Source organism: Hemicordylus capensis, chromosome 2, assembly GCF_027244095.1.
Source record: "Hemicordylus capensis ecotype Gifberg chromosome 2, rHemCap1.1.pri, whole genome shotgun sequence".
NCBI lineage: Eukaryota > Metazoa > Chordata > Lepidosauria > Squamata > Cordylidae > Hemicordylus > Hemicordylus capensis.
In genome coordinates this window covers 141,378,052-141,401,194 of record NC_069658.1, presented here as the reverse complement: position 1 = coordinate 141,401,194, position 23,143 = coordinate 141,378,052, and the positions used below count along the sequence as shown (strand labels likewise).

General features: G+C 44.9%; 1 protein-coding gene across 3 annotated transcripts in view; it reads right to left on the bottom strand.

Moving 5' to 3' along the window:
• The window catches only part of CHRNB3 (cholinergic receptor nicotinic beta 3 subunit), a 32,003-nt gene extending 9,544 nt beyond the window's left edge, over positions 1-22,459 (bottom strand). The window contains exons 1-3 of one of the 3 annotated variants that reach the window (XM_053303255.1): positions 22,123-22,459; positions 10,336-10,487; positions 9,711-9,755 (exon numbers count right to left, since the gene is read on the bottom strand). In XM_053303255.1, the coding sequence (XP_053159230.1) occupies positions 9,711-9,755; positions 10,336-10,487; positions 22,123-22,177 (252 nt within the window). In that variant the 5' untranslated portion in view covers positions 22,178-22,459. Of the gene's footprint in view, positions 1-4,646; positions 4,890-9,710; positions 9,756-10,335; positions 10,488-22,122 lie in introns of those variants that run through there. The other 2 variants (XM_053303257.1, XM_053303256.1) reach the window with 2 other exon arrangements.
• Positions 22,460-23,143: the final 684 nt, after the last annotated feature.

The window sequence follows — 23,143 nt, the reverse complement described above, 5'->3', positions numbered from 1 at the left end:
AGATGAAGCACCATCACAATTCTCTTCAAAAAATGTAAGTTCACCACAAATGTGAAAGGCCTTTTAGATGTGCTTATTTTGAATAATAATAGGAATAATACTAAAAAGTTGCATTGACTTGTGGCGGCTTTTTAAAAATTGAATGCTGTTCCTGAATCTTAAACAGTAATTTGATCTGCAGACATTAATCACCAGGAAATTGTGCTTATCTCCATGTTGTTAAAATATCCACCTGGAGCATTTTCGGCTTTACTGCGAGTCCAAAGTTGCCACAAAAACTCAATGTAAAAAGTGGATTTTTTTACCCTGGATATAAATCGGGCTACACAATAATGTGCAATGAAAAACTGAATCGTGTGTGAAGGGCTCCTCGATAGCTCACATGGACTTCAGGGTAAATCTGGATGATATGTGAACACACACACCCTCCATTCTGGAGGAGATGCGAACTAAAAGCCCTGTGTAAAAAAGCTTCTGCTAATTTCTACAGATCAAGCTGCTGCTAAAGGAACAAGAACAGGCCAAATTAGTTTTTTCTGGTCAATTGGCAACTTTCTGTTAACTTCACACTGCAGTGCATAAACTGAGCTCTCTCAGAATGGCATCATGCTTACAGTAAAGGGGGGGAAAGTAACTCTATTTATACATTTTTAGGTTTTTCTGTGGGAATGCAAAACGAGGAAGAATGAGTGTATCAACTAAAATCAATATCAGCAATAAAAGCATCTTCCTGTGGAGAATGTACACAGATCATTTCCCCCAAAATATGTTCCACACTACCTCTTGTCTAGTGAAGGGTTTTTCAAATATTCTGCACCTCTTGTACCATGTAATGTGAAGCTGAAAATTAAACATTGACAGCTCTTTCTCTCTTTCCATCTTCAGCAACAGGAAGTAATGGGCACCAGCAACATGCCGGGAGAGAGGGGGTGGGGAAGATGTGTGGTCCAGTTCTACATGTAGTTACTCAGAGGTAAGTCTCACTAAATTCAACGGCTGATATGCTGCTCAGGGTAATGTGGGTGGTTCTAAACTGCCCTCACCACTGTGGGTATCTAAAGCAATGACCATGGTGCTATGGAACAGGGCTGGTGCACCAGTAGTTAAAATTTATACAGTCACACTTCTGTGGTGCTACATACATTATCTCCAATTATGTAGCATCACAGAAGTGCAATTGCACAATTTTAAGAAGCAGTGCACCAGCCCTGTTCTGCAACAGCGCAGGCATTGTTTTAGATGCCCACAGCAACTAAACTGTCCACATTACCCTGCCTGTACGGCATCTAACGGCCCATGTTACCCTGCCCACATTGCCCTGTGCAGCATGTCAGCCATTATAGCCTAATCTCAAGTAGGGGTGCATATAACTGCAGCCTGAAGATATGTGACATCACCCACGTCAGCCATGCCATGTAGCTAAGGTTGCCAGCTGACCAGAAACAAGGACAAACAGCTTAGTCTGGTGCTTTTAACAGCAGCTTGATTTGCAGAAACCAGTAGGTGAGACCTTTCACCTCTGAAAACATTCACAGGTCAATGCCACAAGTGTAGTTTTGCTTTTACAGTGGTAAGGCTCAGGGGCGTAGTTAGCCCGCCGGCGGCCCATGTGCGGCCGCGGTGGGCGCCCCGATAGCCCCGCCCCTGCGTCTGACATCAGATGCAGAGGATAGCCACACCCCCACGTCTGACATCAGACGTGGGGGGCGTGGTCTGGCTCCCGAACAGAGCCTTGAGGCTCCATTCAGGAGAAGCAGCTTAACTGCTGAAGGGGCCGCGCAGCCCCTTCGGCAGTTAGACAAAGGCTGGTGCTGCCTTCGCAGCGCAACCCAGGAGCGGCTCTTCCGCTTCTGGGCTGCGTTGCGAACGCAGCACCAGTCTTAGCTCCTGAAGGGGCCGCGCGGCTCCTGAAGGGGCCGCGCAAACATAGCGCCAGCCTTTGTTTAGCTCCCAAAGGGGCCGCGTGGCCCCCGCTCGGGAGCTAAACTACCACCCCCGCATCTGACGTCAGACGCGGGGGGGGGGGGGCCGGGCCGCGAATGGCGGCTCCTGATTGGGCACAGCCCGGATTCTTTGAACCCGTTCACCCAATTATAGCTCTGCCCCGGTAAGGCTGTTCTGATACCCGGCTGACCAGTAATGGAAACCAACTCCACATGATACAGAGAACAGCTGTTGATATCAACCCTATCTGACTGATGCCATTTTATACTCAGACCACTGCAAAAACCGAAGCCCCCTCAGCTTTTCCTGACACCATTCCTCAGTGTCTCCTTCTTAGGTGATGACTATATATCTGTGCACAAATACAATTATTGGAGTCTTGACACCAGGACGTTTTTCACACCCAGCTTTTAGTTCACATCGCCTCTGGAATGGAGGTGTGCGTTCACATATCAGCCAATTTACCCCAAAGTCCCTGTGAGCCATCAGCGAGTACTTCACACACAATTTGGGTTTTTCTTCACACATTAGAGTGTAATGTGCGATGATTTATATCCGGGGTAAAAAAAAAAATCCACTTTTTGCATCAGTTTATTGGGGCAACTTTGAACTCACAGTAAAGCTTCACAGAAAACCTGTGGTAAAGCCTGCTCTCTGGGAAAGCTCCGGGTTTATTTCAGCAATGACTCATGCATGCAACAGTTCAGGGAAGGGAGAGCCACTGCACTGGCAACACTCTCCAGTAAGGGCAGTGGGTGGTCCCTCTCCCCCTTGATGGTTGCTCAGGAGGATAAACCTTTTCACCTTCAGTGAACCAATTTATGAGTCATCACTGATGTTATTTTTAATAGAAGGTGAGTTGGGAGATGGATTTGAGTAGAAAAGCACTGCACACATGTAGGGGAGGTGGGTCTGATTTTTCTGTCCACTTCTTCCCCCACACAATGGGGAAGGAACTTAGGAAAGCTGCCATCTGGGCTCTGTAATTTGTACTATATGTAGTAGCATGTAGCTAACGCTTCGGTTTCTTGATTCCATCTCATTATCCCTAGTTAAGCTACTCAGAGTAACATACTAAAAAAAAAATTCATCTTCCTCTTTGAGATTTACACGCTTCAGATAATCAATTATACCCTGGAAGCAGCCAATGCATCTTTAATTTCCCCCCCATTATTTTTCGTAAGCCACTTTCCTTGAGACTTCTAAATTTGGTTTTTGTGCCCTTCTTGATAGGCGAATCCTATCAACCTATTAACCTAAGAAGATATCAAAGAGCACAACAAGCTATTTCAAATGCAAATCCACCTCAGCCCAGAGTTCTCAGCATGTAAAACTGGATATTCCTGAGGGCAGGGCCTGCATCAGCCATCAACATCAATGGGCAGAAGCTGCAAGGGCAGTTCTGGGGAGCGGGGGTCCAAGCGTTGGCAGGCATTCCCTCAGAAAAATAGTTGCTCCTCCCACCTGCCCCCTCCCCATTTCTGTTTCAGAATCCTAACATATGGGACATATGTTAGAAATTTTATTTTATATTTATTTATAAGAAATTTTATTTTCTTATACCTAGAAATTTTAGACCTAGAAATTTTATTTTTTATTTATTTATTGTTGAATTTCTATACCGCCTTTCATTAAAAACAACCCCAAGGTGGTTTACGAAAGTTAAAAACATACAATAAGAATGACAATTAAAATATTAAGCTAAAAATATAAAACAAATCTAATTTAAAATCTATAAAATACAAGCATAAAAACACATCGACACAAGAGTAAAAACACATAGAAGCAGCATAGAAATGGTCATGTAAAAGCCTGGGTAAAAAGCCAAGATTTAAGAAGCTTTCTAAAAACTGTGATGGAGTCTGAGGAGCAAATGGCCACTGGGAGAGCATTCCAAAGTCTGGGGGCAGCAGCAACAGAGAAGGCTTTGTACTTTGAGAGAAATGTACTTTGCCCCTTATAGGCCTGCCCTCCTATTGCTTCTGGTGCTGCCACAGGGCAGCTGCCAAGGGTCCAGGGCCTCAGAAGGGCTCAGGGCCCACTGCAGATCCCACTTCTGTGCCCATAACCTTCATAATGACAATGACAGTGCCGCTCTCTTTTCTGGTGGCAGGAGGCCCATGGAAGGCAGTTTGCCAAGGGGCTCCTGGAACTTGGATTAGGCCCTGCCCAAGGAGGCTGCCAAGAAAAGCTCAGTCTGCTCTTATTTCACTTCCAGTCGGGATCTATCAAGAGATCAAGTGGCTCACCCATCAAGTGGCTCATCCATTGCACTGACTGCCAGAACCATGGATCCTTAGGGATGGTCATCTATATTTTTTTGCACCGTCTTTGCTCCCCTATGTTCCTTAAGACTGACATGGCTAAGAACTATTTACCACATTTGCAAATACCAGTTTTTAAACTGGTAGGCTACCATTCTCAATCTTGATTTGCTCCACTCCATACTAGGTTGCACCAGTTACATTACCACCATTTTCTTTCTTTTGAAAGGCAGAAGAAGAAAGATAGGTGCAGGGAGATTGAATGGGAGAAACACCCAGAAGGCAAAGGCAGGTTTAGAGTTAGTGTGACCCTGTGCTCAGCTTTCTTTTGGGGCCCCATCTGCACCCAGCCCTCCCCCCTCCAGACCAACTGGACCCAGTTAAAATGAAGTACATAAATAAAGTGCGGTTTCTAAATATATAAAGTGAGGTACCAACCTTGGTTGTTTTTGTAGGCTTACTTTTTCTCCCCACAGACCACTTGAAAATTAGAGGATGCATGAATGGAAAATGGAAAACTAAAAATAACTTTCTCTGAAGAAAGGATTGGCATAAATCTCCGGCTGACTGTTGAAAACAAGCCTGGAGATATGGTGAAAAAATAACTCTTATTGTGTGTGCATGCCTGAGCCAGGAGGGCAGAAGAGCGATACCAGCCAGGCAGGCTAACTGTGGAGGGGAGGCACTGATCAGCCTGCCAGCAAAGTCTGTATGTGCACGGCAATTCTCCCTCACAGTTATCAAGCAGGCTGCAGCTGCTGCTGGAAGGGCCGTGTACAGTAACAGCTGAGCAAGCCTCCACCCTCTCTTGGCTGACTTGGCTGATGGCAGGAGAAAGTTGATGAAGGCTTCTGCAGCTCCCTGCTTCATCAGCAAAGACAAGTCCTTGCCTGAGGGTGTTCACTTCCAGCTCCCCCCCCCCCATTACATGAGTCAGCTGGAGTGGTCCATACCATCTAGGGGGACAAATGCACATTATAATTTTTAACAGGGAGATCCATACCCCTGGAGATCAAAAACAGGTCTTTCAACTTTCAGTGTATTGTCGTGTTTTATTGTCCTGACCATCGGGCCTGAAATGGCCAAATATATAATGGTGGGTGTTGGGGTGGGTGTTAAAAAACCCATTTATATCCCTCTCTTCCTCCAAGGAGCCCAGAGTGGTATACATGGTTGTGTTTATTTACACAACAACCTGTGAGATAGGTTAAGCTCAGAGAAAAGTAACTGGCCCAAAGTGGCCGCCTTCACACATAACACCAAACTAGAAGTGAACGAGCCAGAGGTTTGATTTGGTGGCTGTCCGAATGCATGAAACCACAGTTTTATCACAAAAGTGACCCAAGGTTTGCGACCCCAAACTGAAGTCTAGAGCCCCATGAACTTCCTAGCCTAGAAGGTACCCCAGACCTTCCTCCTCCACCTGACAGCCTTGCACCTACAGACACAGCCCCACATTCACACTGGACCCTGCTTCCGAAGACCTATCCCCCACAGGAACTTCACAAACTGTAGCACCTCCAAGACCCCTCTCCAGCCTCTCAGATTCCCAGAGAAACCTCTGCAAAGTCCCTCCGGCAAAGGTGCAGCAAGACCTGGGAAATCCTCCAAGATTGGTGCAGGAGTGCACACCTGGCTGCCAAGCATTTGCCTCAGGATGGGTCTACTCAAGAGGGGGACTAACCGAGGTCTCCTCAGGAGTCACCTCAGCTTGCAGGATAAGATGTGGCTCTCCTGTGGACTGTATGAGTTCCTTCCTGGCTTTGGGTCTTTGCTGGTACCAACTGTTTGTTACAGGGAGTCCTCTCCCCATTTTTAACTCCAAGACCAGCTCCAGTCTCTAGCTCTCCTTGCCTGAATTCTTGACTCTTGTTTCTCTGCTGCTGCTCCTTGACTTGCAATCCACAGCAGCTTCTGGGCTTCAGCTACACCTGACCAGCACCCACCGCTTGCCTCTTCTACAATGTGCACTCCTGGGGTATGCGCAGACTCTGCTGGGCCGTGAGCATGACAATGAGTGTTGGCTTGTGCTGCTGAATGATGTAGTGGGGGTGGAACTTCCTCCCCCTTTGCCCCGCTGTACGTGGCTACAGTGGGGTGATTTTAGAATGTCTGGATGAGGTCAGAAGAGGCCTGCTCAATTTAGGCCACCTCAGCTGTTTTGGGACTACAACTCCCATAATCCCAAACCACAGTGGCTAATAGCCAGGAATTATGGGAGTCATAGGCCACAACTGCAGGGGGGCCAAAGTTGAGCCGCCCTGGGTTAGAATCTCTGGACTCTCATCTTGAACAATTCCTACACAGAAGAAGTTCAGCACCTCTGAGCAGCAGCCCCACTGAGTAGCAGCCAGTCAGCAGGTGTGTGGAGACACTGCTGTTGTCCAGGGCCCCCATGCCTCAACACTAGTGGGTTCAATGTCAATCTGCTGCTGTCAGAAGGAACAAGACAAAGAATAACAAAACTGAATTTAGGTCCTATATTACTGCCAGAGGCAGAAAAAGCTGTTAACTACTGCATAGAGCCAGCGTGGTGTAGTGGTTAGAGTGCTGGACTCGGACCGGGGAGACCCGAGTTCAAATCCCCATTCAGCCATGATACTAGCTGGGTGACTCTGGGCCAGTCACTTCTCTCTCAGCCTAACCTACTTCACAGGGTTGTTGTGAGGAGAAACCTAAGTATGTAGTACACCACTCTGGGCTCCTTGGAGGAAAAGCGGGATATAAATGCAAAATAATAATAATAATAATTATTATTATTGGATATCCTATTTTTACTTTACCTATTATTTCAGGTGTACATCTTAAATAAGTACTATACTTTGCAGAGCAAGGAGAAAGAATACAAATTGTTTGTAATGGCAACGTGAAGAAGAGAAGCTTGGTATATGAACCAATGAACGACAGGAATATGTTCCAGTATATGAGCAGTTCCAACTAGATGCCTCAAGCGTTTTTGTTTACCGCAGAAGGCTCAAGTCAACCGAATGATATTGTCAATCGCCCTTGTGCCCTCCAAGAGAGAAATAATAGTCCCTAAGGGCTGCAACAGCCTGCTTTGCCAAGACTGAGCAATCTACTAGGAGGACTTGCTTAGATATTATACTGCAGCACACGTTTAGCTGACTTGAGCTGCATTTGAACACATAAGAAGCTAGGAGGAAGTCGTTCAGAGAGTAAGTTCTTAAGGGTATTCACGCACGCACCTTAAACTAGGCTTCCCCGCACTAAGCCCTACTTCTTAACCTTGCGTTTAGCCGAGGTTGAGTGAACCTAAGGTTCTCCAGGTTAAACGGCTTCCCTCAGGCCCACCACCATGTCCAGTAATGAGCTGGGGGAAAGGAGCAGCCGCACCAAGTGTGGCAGTTGCTCTAACGAGAGCAGCCACCATGCTCATGTCCTAGGACACCCTGGGATACGGGAGGGGGAAGTCCTCCTGCTCCCAGCACTTCCCTTTGCTGCGCCACCGCTTGTGTAAGCACATGGTGGAGCAGAGGGGTGGACGGCGGCCGCTCATCTGATGGGGAAGACAAATGAGATCCTGCCTTCCCCGCAGCCCACCTCCACTCCCCAGTAAGGTCATGAGCACAACCTCCTTGTGTGAGCCCCAGTGGCTCATCTACCCTCAATTCAAGAAGGACATAGCCAAAAATCTTGGGGGAGGACAAAAGGTACACTGTGCAAAAATCATAATCCAATATGAAACAGCAAAAACCTAAATGCACTCTAATATGTTTAAAGCTATAACATCAACCCTCAGGGGCGTAACTATAACAGGGCAAGGGGAGACAGTTGTCTGGGGGCCCACTGCCTGGCCCCCCCCCCAGAGACAAGTCACATGACTGACTTGTCATGTCAGCCTCACACCCGCCCGGGTGCCCAGCCGCGCACCCACCTAGGCTTCCTTCAGTTGTATTCAAAATGGATGTGAGTGTTAAGACCTGGAGCTACCAGAGCAGCATGTCTTTCTCTAGTACCATTAAATGACTTGCATAATCCACAATTTACAAAACATTTTGAAAAATAATTTAGGATGGTGTTCTATTGTGGCACATAGGTTAGATAGATATAGATATAGATGATATAGATATAGATATAGATATAGATATAGATATAGATATAGATATAGATATTTTACTATGCTTTTTGTTACCACTATTCAACCTCATTTAAGATTTCTTTACTTCATGAGCTGAGCTTCAGTGAGGGGGGCCATTTTAAAATCTTGACTCTGGGCCCACTCCAACCTTGCTATGCCCCTGTCAACCCTAATATTAATAAATTGTTTACTGCATTAACTTTAGATTAAATACAAATACTTTCAAATTTAACAAAAGGTTAATGTTTCACATATTTGTCCGCCATTCCAGTTGCATGCATCAGCTAGAACGCTGGATAGCAGGAGCAGGTTGATTTCTTAACTGAGCAACTGTGTTGTGTTCTATAGAGTGATCTTTTTCAGTTTGTTTGGACATTTATCCCAGGAGGGATCCTGTAGAGAGTGTGAGGGGGAGGAATCAGAAAGGAAAGGGGGAGTGAAAGGAGGAGGAGAAAATGGAATCGTTGCTGAATAAATCTTTAGTTAAGATTTCCTTGTATGAATGAGGGAAGCAGCTATAAAACAACCTGGGCAGGATATTGCCTGCATTATATTTTTCCTTATATATTTAGATGCCAAAGGACTAGTGATGGACTGGTTTTTTGTTTTGTTTTGTTTTTTAGAAAGCCAAAACTTAAGAAAAGGTGATTGGCATATTTTTGAACCCTGATAGATTCCTCCCGATAGATCCCCCTAGGACTACAGCCTGCTCCCTAACACTAGCAGAGCAAATCCAGGCTGCTGTAGCTGAGAAGACTGGGTGTCTTACTGCAGTATATCCAAACTCCACCATGTACACAGGGGACAGATTTCATTCCACACTGATCCGCACAGCTGTCTGGAACCAACATGGCCTCTAATGGCCATATGACTGTATTCCTGTAGTAAGTTCCGGGTATCCTGGAGGAATTATGCATATGCTCCAATGGTCACTATTTACTAGGGAGGATCCTAGGAAAATATCTGATAGAACTAGTTGCTTATTTTCCTCCCTTGTCCATACGAGATTTCTGGTGGGTACTTCCTCCTATCTTCTAGAGGATAGCAAGGGATGAGAGGCAGTGCCTCTCAGTATACAGGTGGAACCATTGCTGGGAGAAGGAGGATGCCATCTGTCTGTGGTACAGTTTCCTTTTTCCTTTTGTCCAAATTGGACTTCCTAGTGAGCCCAGCTTTTCCTGACAAAGTCTTTATGGGGTAGAGAGACAATTTATTAGATTCTCCCCAGTGCAAGGCTGGAAAGCAGTGTGGGAAATAGATATGGTGTAAACTTTTAAAAAGAGAATACTTCATTCATTTTTTGCACTCATGGTCAAACTGCACATCATAGTTTGAGCCTTCCATGAGGCTTTTCTTGCATTCACAACAAAATGTCTACAAATTATATACCACCATCATATTACCTGTTTCAGCCACACATTTGTTGTCATCAACTGATTCTTTTCATCCTGTAGGGGGGGGAAAAGGAAGTCATTCCTTCTAAGCAGATGAAGAAAAGAAAACCTTCCAATGTTCTCTGCCATTGGAGAGGCAGCTGTTAGCATTTCCCAGGGAGTTCGGCTTCCCAGGAGAGTCCCTAAACAGTTAACCTGTAATAGTGCACCTGTTTTGACCAACAACACCACTTATACGTAACAGTGGGAAAGAGAGTTGCCTAGCAATTGCAAAAGGAACTATTTTGCTTGAATTACAACCCGTTGCCTTGAAGGCTGGTCCTGAGCCTTTTTATATAACTGCATAGCTGAAAGAAATCCAGCAGTTTGGTCTTTGCCTTTCACCATGGCTGTCAAGGACTCCAGAGCTTGAATTGGAAACCTCATGGCCCAAGGCTGGGATGTGTCAACTCAGCTCTCAGACTCTCTGTTTCCGATTTAGTCAGGTACAGAGAGAAGGAGCGATCACCAAAAATCACACACACTCTTGTACAGTGGAAAACCCTGGTGCATCAGTACAGGATTAGTCTGGATATCAGCCACGATATCCTTTTCCCTGATGAGTCCCAGAGGAATAGTCCTATAGGTTACCTACCACATCTACTAACTGGGATATCTTTAATCCAAAGTACACTTTGATGGTATCATTGGAATTTTTTACTGGTCTGATCCATTTTTGGTACCCATGAAATAAGTGCCGCAAGAGGGCATCTTCATTCTCGGCAAATGAGCTGAACACAGTAAAAGCTGAAAGACAAAAAGAAAGGCGGAGAATGTGACTGGATATGGAAGTACTGTACAAAATGTTGCATCATCTAAGGTAGGCCTGCTCAACTTGGGCCCCCAAGCTGTTCTTGGACCACAACTCCCATAATCACCAGCCATAGTGGCCAATAGCCAGGGATTATGGGAGTTGTAGGTCAACATCTGTGGGAGGGCTGAAGTTGGGCAAGCCTGATCTAAGGACAGTAAAATCAAAGCCAACGGCTTGTGATAAAAATCTATTTCATGCCACAAGGTGAAGCATTAAAAGAGTGATGGGGAAATGTCATGGATATTCCTTTTAGAACTAACTCCCATGGGAAGTACTTCATCACAGGACTTCAGTGGGTGGGCATGAACAAAAGGGGTAGTCTAATGTGTATTCAGAGTGGTGGGTCACTTTACTAGAATTAAAATGAAAGGGTAAAGAAAGCAATGGATAAGAGGAGTTTGACTGGAGGGGCTACATATAAAAGAAGATATTGTGCCAGTAATCTGGATCCAGCCAAACCAGATAGCATTCTGACAAATATTATTGAAGGTGTGTAGCAATGGGAAGGATTTGAGAAAGGACTAGGCCTCACTTAGAGCAGCTGCTGAGCTGCTGGGCCTTTCTTAATAAGGAGGAATGCCCAGAAAAATCAAAGCAAAAGGACCAATCCTGGTTGCTGAAAACGTCTCTCTTTCACTCATACACACAATCTGCTTTATGAAGAGACCATTGTTCTGATTATATACTCTTGTTTTTCTTTTAAACTAATAATAAACCCTTGTTGGTGAAGTGTGCTACTCTTCATTTTGGGTCTGTCTTAGTCACACACCTCTGGAGGCCTAGGAATGCTCAGCCCTTCTAGGGAGGCTTTTGCCACTTTACCCCCTAGAAATCTTATATGGAGAGTGGGTTACCCCACATCAAAGTGAAGTGTGGGTGGTGGCAGTCTACTGTGAATACCTTACAGTTCACCCCAGTGGACTCCCCTTCTGGCTCTGGTAGAAGATAGGACAAGGTGCTTGGGTAAAATAAGCCATCTCCTTACTCTTTTGCTGTTCCAGGTAAAAGTGTGCCATCAAGTCAATTTTGACTCCTGCACCCACAGAGCCCTGTGGTTTTCTTTGGTAGAATACAGGAGGGATTTGCCATTGCCTCCTCCTGCACAGTATGAGATGATGCCTTTCAGCATCTTCCTATATCGCTGCTGCCCAATACAGTACCAGCGGGGATTCAAACCAGCAACCTTCTGGTTGTTCGTCAAGTATTCCCCCGCTGCGCCACTTAAGGTGAGGAAACACCTTAAATAGGGAAACACTATTTACAGAAGATGTGGGTTAAAATTAGCTCCCACTCGCATTGTTTCAGACCAAATCAGCAGCACTAGGCTGGCCATAAGGTTCGAGCCTACGTGCCTGTTAACAGGTGTTCCCAAGCTGTGGAACTCCAGATATTGCTGAACAACAACTCTCATCATCCACAGCTACAGTTTATTGTGGCTGGGGATAATGGGAGTTGTAGTTCAGCAACATCTGGAGCAGTGTTCCCTCTAAGGCAGGGCTGCTCAGCTTCAGCCCTCCTGCAGAAATTGGCCTCCCATAATCCTTGACTATTGGCCACTATGGCTGGGGATTATGATAGTCCAAAAATTGAGCAGCCCTGCTCTAAGGCGTGCACATGTGCATGTGCTCACAAGTTTTTTGATGTCTGCTCAGTTAATTTTAGATCCCGCTCAGGTTGAATCAGGAAGGCCCCAGCCTGAATGCATGTGCATGCACACCGTCTTGATACTGCTGCCCAGAACAAAACTCATTCCGCACACAGATGAAGAAAATTAGAGAGAGCACTGATCTGGAGTACCACAGCTAAGCTTGGGATCCCTTGATATAGATGAAGGAATTTCCACCTGGAGTTTTAATGAAGGATATAAATCTTTTAAATAAATAAAATTCCAACTGCTGCAGCTTTTCTCACAGTTTCTGCATGACAAGCTGCACTCAAACTCCCTCCTACACAACTGTAAGCATTCGAGGAAGCCCATCTTCCACTGCTCATCTGAAGGAGCACTTGTATATGGCCATCTCATTAGCCCTACAAGATTGTAGGATGTGTGTGGAGAAAACCTCAAAAGGATTGCTCTTTTGCTCTTGGAAGGTATGATCCCCTCACATTTTGAACAAAGTATACTCGGGCTAGTGACTTGGCATCATAAAAGTGTATGTTTAAACTTAAAAGTGGCATTTAAAAGGAATAGCAACATGGGGAAATGTACAAGCTTGGAAGTATTTCCTAGAATGTTATGATCCAAAACTGGATCAGGATCCAGTAGTGCAAGCTATATAAGAGAGCAAACTGCAGGAGAGATGGATGAGGAAAGGAGGAAGGGTTAGTCTCATAGGTCCTATAAAATGAGAAATATGTTTGAATGATAGCATTTGATTTAATAGTTGTGAATAATTTCATACATTTTTAATAGATACGCATACCAAAAGGCACACAAATCCATTTGTTTTGAGAAAATAAAAGTCCTTTGCTGATAATATTACTCAGTAAATATGAGGGGTTTTGTTTTTGAAAAGAAATAATCACAAAAAAGGCTCTCAAAATGTTATATTATTCCATTCTTTAATCATGAATGTATCCAAGAACAGATGCTCAGTCCGGGCCAAAATCGGCCTGCAACTGGAGTCTTAAATGGCACCTTCAAAATCCAGGGAAAGGCTGGTGCCTCAGAGCAGGCTGGAGGTGAGGGGATGCTTTGGCACTTTCTCTACAAGAAAAACACCTATGTTTTTACACCTGTGCAGGTGACCACAGGTTGGATCCACACATTCCCTCTTTCTAAAGGAAGGAGTCTTCCTCAAGAGAAAAGGGAGAAAGGGAACCTTTGGATTCAGTCCCATATATTAAAAATCCACACTGTGACATATATATAAATTGGGTTGGCAAATGTATACAGCGAGGCATGACATATTCACACCAAGGCACTTGAGAAAAATGCACACCTTCTGCACTGAGGTTCCACCACAGCAGATTCCCCAAAAGGAACGTAAAAGGGCAATACATAATTAGGCTATATTCTTCCCTGCAAACTACTATACTTTTAATTTTTTAAAGAGATTTAGGAAATTTCATTTCATTTCACATATTTGTTTTTCCATGGAAAATCCAGAACAGATTTATTTCTTAAGTGGAAGTATACTACCACAATCATGGGGATTGTTGTTGACTATATTCTGGATTCTTCAGTTCACGCATTACGTTTGCCTGTATATTCATGTATCTGTGGACAATTGAGATTGTTCAAGTGGGGGAAACTGGTCTTAAGGCAGCGCCATCGGTGCTTCCAAATCATGTATACATCTGTGTAAAGGACAACCATCATTACCACTTTTACTAATACTGGGAAGTTGATAAGTTGATGATGCTATGTGCATATTGAATTCCAAGCAGTTTTTTCCAGACCTCCTTATTTGTGCAACAATTAAAAAACACCAGATATTACAGGTTAAAGGATGAACAGTTTCAGTGTACAGACATGATCTTCAACTGCTTAGCAGCTGAAGATAGTGTCTGCACACCCAAACTGTTCTGCTTTTAACCTGTAACATCTGGTGGTTTGTAACTGTTGTGCAAATAAGGAGGTCTTGGTGGAAAGAACAATAATGGGAAGACTATTTCCTTGCCTTTTATACATTAACCCTACTCAATCATTATGTTGTACGTATGTATATGTGTTTGTAGAATGACTGTACATGCATTCATTTTGTTTATTTTATTTACATTTTATATCCCTTTCTTCCTCCAAAGAGCCCAGAGTGGTGTACTACATACTTAAGTTTCTCTTCACAACAACCCTGTGAAGTAGGTTAGGCTGAGAGAGAAGTGACTGGCCCAGAATCACCCAGCAGGTATCATGACTGAATGGGGATTTGAACTCAGGTCTCCCCAGTCCTAGTCCAGCACTCTAACCACTACACCACGATGGCTCTCACATTTTAAAACTGAACATGGGTACCACTCTCCTCAAATGCAGGGTACAGCTAATAAGTGTACTACTATATGTCCATTGAGCATAGTTTGTGAAAAGTACACTGCAGCAGGGGTAGGCAACCTTCACTTTCCAGCTGTTATTGAACTACAACTTCTATCATACCAGCCGCAATAAATTGTAGCTAGGGATAATGAGCCCTTTCTCACAATCATAAGAAAGGGCTCCAAGGGGCGAGGGGAGGGAGCTTTTAAAAACTTACCTCCCCCACAGACAATCCATTCCCCTTTGCTGGGTGCGTGGATTGTGCACCCAACAATCTTTTGCTGCTGCCGGCAGCAGGGAGGTTTGGGTGCCGGGAGCTCCTCAGAACTCCCATAATGCATCACATGAGTGTGTGGTACATTATGGGGATCCCCACTGTCAGCAGGGAGCCCTGTAGTCTGCAAGCAGCCAGGGCTGGCAGATGATCAAAAAAACATTTGCTCCCTTAACTTGGTTTTGAAGGCGGGCTCTGGAGGCAAGTTTGCCTCCGCACCACCAGCAGGAGTCACAGGGTTCCCAGTGGTTCTCATGCGCTGGCAAAACTGGGCTGGGCATCCTGTGCATGAAAATAGCCCCAATGAGTTCAACAACAGCTGGAGAGCCAGGGCTGCCTACCCTTGTAGTGGTATTGCATGTTGAACATAATGTGTGAATAAGGCTTTTGTTACACCCAAGCAAAGAGATAGCCTTCTCTCTCTCGGTTCGTCTATTGCCTGTTACTTGATGGCAGTGGTGCTCTTAGCCCTGGACTTCAGGGCCTCCACATCCTCTGGGGGCCACCAAATCCTCTTTAGCCTGTCCCAGGTGGTGTGGTCGCCTCTGACCCGCACTTTGCCGGGCAGCTGAGTGTGATTATGACCTGTGCTGGGTGCTTCAGAGATAGACGGAGGAGTGAGGGAAGAAATATGTGGGATGGGAATATGTCAAGTTGTGTGTTGAAATGTTTCTGCTAATGCATATTTGCATAAATATACCTGTTTCATATTCTTATATTATTGTGAATTCAGTTGCTGTTTGTGCCCTCAAGAACCCCTGTGTTAAAAATACTGCATGTGTCATGGTGTGTGTGTGTGTGTGTGCGCGCGTGCGTGCGTGCGTGTGTGTGTGTAGGGGGATGATGATTAATTTTTTTGTGGGGGGAGGGCTCTAAAGGCCTTTAGGTCCAGGCTCCAAAATCACCTAAGTGCATCTTTGCTTGATGGTGAGCAAAAGCTGTTTTGTTAATGGTCACTATTATGGCCCAACATGTTAGTTTTGAACTAACAAACCTGACACCACTGGAAACTGCCACGCCCTACTTGTCTGAGTGTCAAAGTTACCAGATGCAAAGACGGCCAAGACTCCTTGACCTTTAACAGTTGTGAAGAAGCTGGAATGGATATGTTTCTCTTTGTATATTATACGTAGCAAAGCAATGTGGAAATGAAGGGGAGGAGCAGTGTTCTAGAGAAAAGAGAGACCGAGGGTCTAAAGCAGGCCTGCACAACATAAGACCCTTGGGGAATTTTTTGCTGGCCCCAGAGCTGGCCCAAAGTATTGCGGTGCTTGAGGTGAGGTGCAAAATGAAGCCTTGCCCGATGGTCTTGGTGAGGGTCAGCCCTCTTTCGAAACCAGCCTTTGAAGGCATTGAAAGTGCATGGGTGACAAGGAAGATGAAAGGTTGCTAGGAGCCTCCACTTCCCTCCTTGTGCTGTGGGTAACTAATACTTGCTTCCATTAATACTTTTAATACTAAGGAGGCAATTATTAGACCACTTCTAAAGAAGCCTACCTTGGATCCCTCAGAACTGAGTAACTACAGGCCTGTCTCCAACCTTCCATGGCTGGTCAAGGTGACTGAGAGGGTGGTGGCCTCTCAGCTCCAGACAGTCTTGGAGGAAACTGATTATCTAGACTCATTTCAAAGTGGCTTTCGGACAGGCTATGGGGTGGAGACTGCCTTGGTCGGCCTGATGGATGATCTCCAACTGGGAAATGACAGAGGAAGTGTGACTCTGTTGGTCCTTTTGGACCTCTCAGCAGCTTTCAATACTATCGACCATAGTATCCTTCTAGAGCATCTGAGGGGTTTGGGGGTGGGAGGCACTGCTTTGCAGTGATTCTGCTCCTACCTCACAGGCAGATTCCAGATAGTGTCTCTTGGAGACTGTTGTTCTTCAAAATCTGAACTTTGGTATGGTGTCCCTCAGGGCTCCGTATTGTCTCCGATGTTGTTTAACATCTACATGAAACCGCTGGGAGAGCTCATCAGGAGATTTGGTGCAGGGTGCTATCAGTATGCTGATAACACCCAAATCTATTTCTCCATGTCAGCATCATCGGGAGAGGGCATAACCTCCCTAAATGCCTGCCTGGAGGTGGTAATGGGCTGGATGAGGGATAACAAACTGAAACTGAATCCAGATAAGACGGAGGTACTCATTGTGCGGGGTCGGAACTCGAGAGATTATTTTGATCTGCCTGTTCTGGATGGGGTCACACTTCCCCAGAAGGAACAGGTACGCAGTCTAGAGGTGCTTCTGGATCCAAGTCTCTCCTTGGTGTCCCAGGTTGAGGCAGTGGCCAGAATTGCCTTCTATCAGCTTTGGCTGATACGCCAGCTGCGTCCATTTCTTGAGATATAGGACCTCAAAACAGTGGTACATCTACTGGTAACCTCCAGACTGGATTACTGCAATGCACTCTATGTGGGGCTGCCCTTGTATGTAGTCCGGAAACTACAGTTGGTCCAGAATGTGGCAGCCAGGCTGGTCTCTGGGTCATCTAGGAGAGACCATATTACTCCCATATTGAAGGAGTTACACTAGTTGCCGATATGTTTCCAGGCAAAATACAAGGTGTTGGTCATCCTCTATAATAAAAGCCTTGAGCGTGATCCCGTGTCCTTTTCCGGCCCGTGTCTTTCTCAGCCATCCAGACACAGGCGGCCATGTTGAGCAACAGCAGGGGGACCGGGAGGACAGAGGCAGCAGCGGGGGAACCGGGAGGGCTGAGGCGGCAGCGGGGGAACCGGGAGGGCTGTGGCAGCAGCGGAGGAACCGGGAGAGCAGCGGGGAACAAAAAAAAACCAGCGGGGAGAAAAGTAAAGAGTTAAAAGACGGGCCCGCGGGGAGACCTGGAGAGCAGAGACGGCAATGGCAGGAAGCAGCAAAACAGGAACCGGGGAGAACTCTGGACGGCGGCGGCAGTGGAACTCTCCGCCCGGCCGCCCACTGCAACGGCGGCGGCAGCAGCGGAACTCTCCGCCCGGCTGCCCGACAAACAAAAAAACAAATAAGGCAAGGAGGGCGAGAGAGAGGGAGAAGGAATAAAGAAAAAAACCCCAAAAAAAGGTACCGTGTTTCCCCGAAAATAAGACAGTGTCTTATATTAGAGTCTTATATTATAAGAGCCCCTGGTGGCACAGTGGTAAAACTGCCGCCCTGCAACCAGAAGGTTGCAAGTTCAATCCTGACCAGGGGCTCAAGGTTGACTCAGCCTTCCATCCTTCCGAGGTCGGTAAAATGAGTACCCAGAATGTTGGGGGCAATATGCTAAAATCATTGTAAACCGCTTAGAGAGCTCCGGCTATAGAGCGGTATATAAATGTAAGTGCTATTGCTGTTGCTATATTAATTTTAGCCCCCAAAAATGCACTAGGGCAATTAGCGGTACATCAGAAATTACTGCTTGGTCTTACTTTCGGGGTAGGTCTTACTTTCGGGGAAACAGGGTACTAGCGCCCGTTATTTACCACACAAAGTAACACAAAAGCACCCCCCCAAACCAGACAAAGCTCCATACAGTGTGGCAGGGGGGAGGGGCAAGGGCAGGAGGGAGTGCGGCAGGGGGGAGGGCAAGAGGAAGTGGGGCATGGGGGAGGAACTCTCCCCTACTAGCGCCCGTTATTTTAACAGGCTTGAAAACACTAGTAACCTATAAAGCCCTAAACAGCTTGGGCCCTGGGTATTTAAGAGAACGTCTTCTTCGTTATGAACCCCATCACCCATTGAGATAATCAGGAGAGGTCTGTCTGCATTTGCCACCGGCTCGTCTGGTGGCTACTCAGGGACGGGCCTTCTCCGTTGCTACCCCGAGGCTTTGGAATGCGCTCCCTAGTGAAATAAGAGCCTCCCCATCTCTGACAACTTTTTAAAAACTCTTTAAGGACCCATTTGTTCACCCAGGCTTTTAACTGATATTGTTTTGATTGTTTTAATGTTTTTAGAATTTTGTTTTAAAATTTTAAATTGTGTTTTAAATTTCTTGCTTTTAAATTTTTTGTTTTTGTTTTTAATTAATGTTTTACTTTTTAATCTTGTTGTAAACCACCCAGAGACGTAAGTTTGGGCGGTAGAAAAATATGTCAAATAAATAAATAAATAAATAAATAAATAAATAAATAAATAATTTTAATGTAATCATTAATGTGCTGAAAATTTACCTCAGCACCTGCCTACCAAGTCATGCTTGGTTCTGGCCCACCAGGGTATTTGACTTGTGCACCCCTGGTCTAAAGGAAGCTTGTGTAGCACAGTTGCTAACAGTGGAAACTAGGAAGTCAGCAGTTCAACTCTTGCCTCTGACATTACCTCATCAGGCGGTCTTAGGCAAGCCATTATCTCTCTGCTTCAGCCTCCCATCTACCCTATAGAGATAATAATACTGACCTACTTACAGAGTTATTGTAAGGGGATACCAAGATAATGTGTATTAAGTGCTTTGTTGACTCAAAGAATGTTGTAAATGTGCAAAGTGTTATCATTAGGGGCAGGAAAAGGTTTCTGAAACAGCTTTTACGGGAGGAGCGGATACTGCTTTAAGAGTGCTTCTTTCCCATATTCCTGCTTGCTTCCCTCCTATTCAGTCTTTACACTAATAAATATACAGTGGGTATAGGAAAGAATCACCCCTTTGATAGACCTTAAATTCTGGTTCCCTTACATCCTGAAATGAAAACACAAAGAAAATTCCCTTCACCAGCTGTACTTATCCAATGCAACCTATAACATCCAACTGAAAAACATCACAATTACAGTCCAGAAAAAGTGTCAGAGACAAAAAACAAGAATTACTGAGATTGAAAAAGGACCACCCCCCCCAATGTCAATATTTTGTTGAACCACCTTTTGCTTTAATAACAGCCTTGAGTCTGTTGAGATACTTCTCTATCAACCTTGCACATCTAGACGGAGCAATATTTGCCCACTCCTCCATACAGAACTGTTCAAGTTTGGTCACATTGGATGGTAGGTGTTGGTGGACTGCTATCTTCAAATCTCTCCACAGATTTTCTATGGGATTTAGGTTTGGGCTCTGACTGGGCCACATGAGGACGTTCACTTTTTTCTCCTTCAGCCACTGTGTGGTCAGTTTTGCTGTGTGCTTCGGATAGTTGTCATGTTGAAAGGTGAATCTTCTGCCCATCCTCAACTGTCTGGCAGAGGGTAGCAGGTTTTCTTCCAGAATCTGACGATATTTTGCCCCACCCATTTTTCCTTCTACCCTAACAAGGGCCCCAGTCCCTGAGGCAGAGAAACACCCCCACAACAGGATGCTGCCACCTCCATGCTTCACTGTAGGTATGGTGTGTTGTGGATGGTGAGCTACGTTGGATTTACGCCAGGTGTACTGTTTGGTGTTGAGGCCAAATAGTTCAATCTTGGTCTCATCTGACCATAAGACCTTTTTCCATTTGGCATCAGAATCTTCAAGGTGCCTTCTGGCAAAGCTCAAACGAGCTTTAATGTGGCCTTTCTTGAGAAGTGGCTTTCTCCTTGCGACCCTCCCGAACAAGCCACATCTGTGGAGCGCTCGTGAAATTGTTGTCACATGCACAGAACAACCACTCTTTGCCATGAAGTCCTTTGACTCCTTCAGAGTGGCCATTGGCCTCTTGGTAACCTCTCTTACCAGTTTCTTCCTTGCTCTTCCATCCAGTTTGGAGGGCCGACCGGATCCAGGGAGGATAGCAGTCCACCAACACCTACCATCCAATGTGACCGAACTTGAACAGTTCTGTATGGAGGAGTGGGCAAATATTGCTCCGTCTAGATGTGCAAGGTTGATAGAGAAGTATCCCAACAGACTCAAGGCTGTTATTAAAGCAAAAGGTGGTTCAACAAAATATTGACATTGGGTGGGGGGGTGATCCTTTTTCAATCTCAGTAATTCTTGTTTTTTGTCTCTGACACTTTTTCTGGACTGTAATTGTGATGTTTTTCAGTTGGATGTTATAGGTTGCATTGGATAAGTACAGCTGGTGAAGGGAATTTTCTTTGTGTTTTCATTTCAGGATGTAAGGGAACCAGAATTTAAGGTCTATCAAAGGGGGTGATTCTTTCCTATACCCACTGTATTGTTGTTCCTTGGGTTTTAGGGCACTTTATTTTACTATTTGGATATTTTATTGGTGAATACACACATACATATAGTCGGCATACTTCTCATCTGACCATGATGGGCTCTTTTAGCCATGTGGGCTCTTTTAACCATAAGGGTAGAATTTTTTGAAAAGACTGAACATAAAAAAGACTGAAAATAACAACATGTTTTAGTCTTTTGAAAATACTAAAATAAATGAATTCCCCAAGTCTCCATTACAATCCTCATGAAGAAACTGAACTTGTAAAAAGCTGCCTCTAGAACTCCCTGCTGGCCAAAAGAGTAAGGAGCAGGAAATCACATTATCCCCTTTCAGATTGTTGAAAAGAGGCCATTTGAGTTCTCTGAGGGAGTGGAGAGTCGAGAGTCGAGTGAAAAGCAAATAGGAAAAGGCTGAAGAAGACTGGTGAAATGAACTTCGGTCTAGTTCAGCATTCATAATAGGCAATCAAATAAATTGACAGCTGATGCTTATAATCTTTTATTATTTCCACTAAGAAGTGTGTGTGTGTGTGTGTGTGTGTGTGTGTGTGTACACATCACCGTCTACTTCCCTTTAACAATAAAACTGTTACACACATACACACATTTTAGTATATTAACTGCAGTTGGTGTTTGGGGAATAAAAGAATGGTGACCAATGGAAATACGTTTGTTTGCATACATTCATTACTTGGTACCTTTATTTCTCCTCCCACCGCCACTCCACTGTCTTCCTTACCCCTCATCCACATTTATGATGTAAGCTCCTTGAGGCAGGGACCTGTCTTGCTCATGTTACTCTGTAAAGCACCATGTAGCACTGACAGAGCTATATAAATTATTGGCAGTGATAATGTTATATATCATCATCATTATCATCATCAATGGTGGTTTCATTTTGATTGAATGAATATGAATATCATTTAGGCTGCAATCCTTTGCACACTGATATGGGAAGAAATCCTACTGTAGTCCGTGAGGCTTTCTCCCAAGTAAACATGCATAGAACTATGCTGTTGAGGAATAAAAGTCTTCTCAAATACAAGGCTGATGATTGGAAGATGAAATCCATGAACAGCACAATGCTGAAATGAGCTACTAGCTACCTTATATTTCTTTCCCAAGTCCTTTGCATCATGCAAAACAAAAGTATTCCAGTAGCTTAATTATAGCACATCAATGCATTTCTGAATTCCCACAAGCAGTCTTAGATCTGACACTTATTTTTAACTTGAATGAATTGCACTTACCTGAACTGTTAGCACAGAAGAGGGACAGTATAATAAAATCTAGCACCCTCATCATAGCAGCAGCATCTCCAGCTGAATCTCTGGCTTTTCATAGGCAAACAACTTCCATGCGAGAAATGAGTTAAGACAAAACCATTCTAAAGCGTGAGGGCTAAAAGGTTAGGAGAATAGCTTTTGAGCCTTATCTTGCATCACTGTGAAGCTCCTTAAAGTACACTTCATTGATTTTCGGTCAGCTGTCACAGGCTTTAAGCCAAGAGAGAGAAAGAGAGAGCGAGAGCGAGAGCGAGCGAGAGAGAATAATCTCTGGGTCCTAAACTCTGCCATGTAACCACGTTGCTTATACCGTGACTAGGGTACTGTTAAAAGCCAAAGGTGTGAGAATTCAAAGAACACCTAAGACAGAATTAAACTGGGACCCTGTTTTAATTCCACGAATGTGCAGCTTTAACCGCTGAGACAGGAATTTGACAGTGCGCCTCTGCCAGTTCAAAGATGCTCTCTGCAGCATTCCTTTCAAGTGTCCTTCAGTTAGCAGAAATGCAAAATTTCTTGATCACATCATGCTGAAATGTATTGTATCCAGTATCTTTTATGCTTTGCTGTTTAGAAGTTTGTCCCAATGGAGATCCTGTAGAGAATGTGGAGGGTGGAGTCAGAAAGGGAAAGGCTGGGGAAAGGAGGAGGAGAAAATGGAGTTTCTGAATAAACTCTTCATTAAACCTATTTGAGATTACTTTGTGTTTGTGAGGGGAGCAGCTATAAAGCCCACCAACAGGCCAAGACCTTGGGACATGGCTGGCCACCAGACAGCATACCTGCCAACATGTCCCTGTTTTCCCATTCACCTGAATAGGAAAATAGGGACATGTTGGCAGGTATGAGACAGTGGCCAGTGGCTGGAAGTTGCCACATGATGTGACCTCTCACTAATGGTCAGGCACCATAACAAAGTTGGCACCATCTAGCTAGCAATATGGACTTCGCATTTGTGGAGCACATATATTCAAACACAATGTTA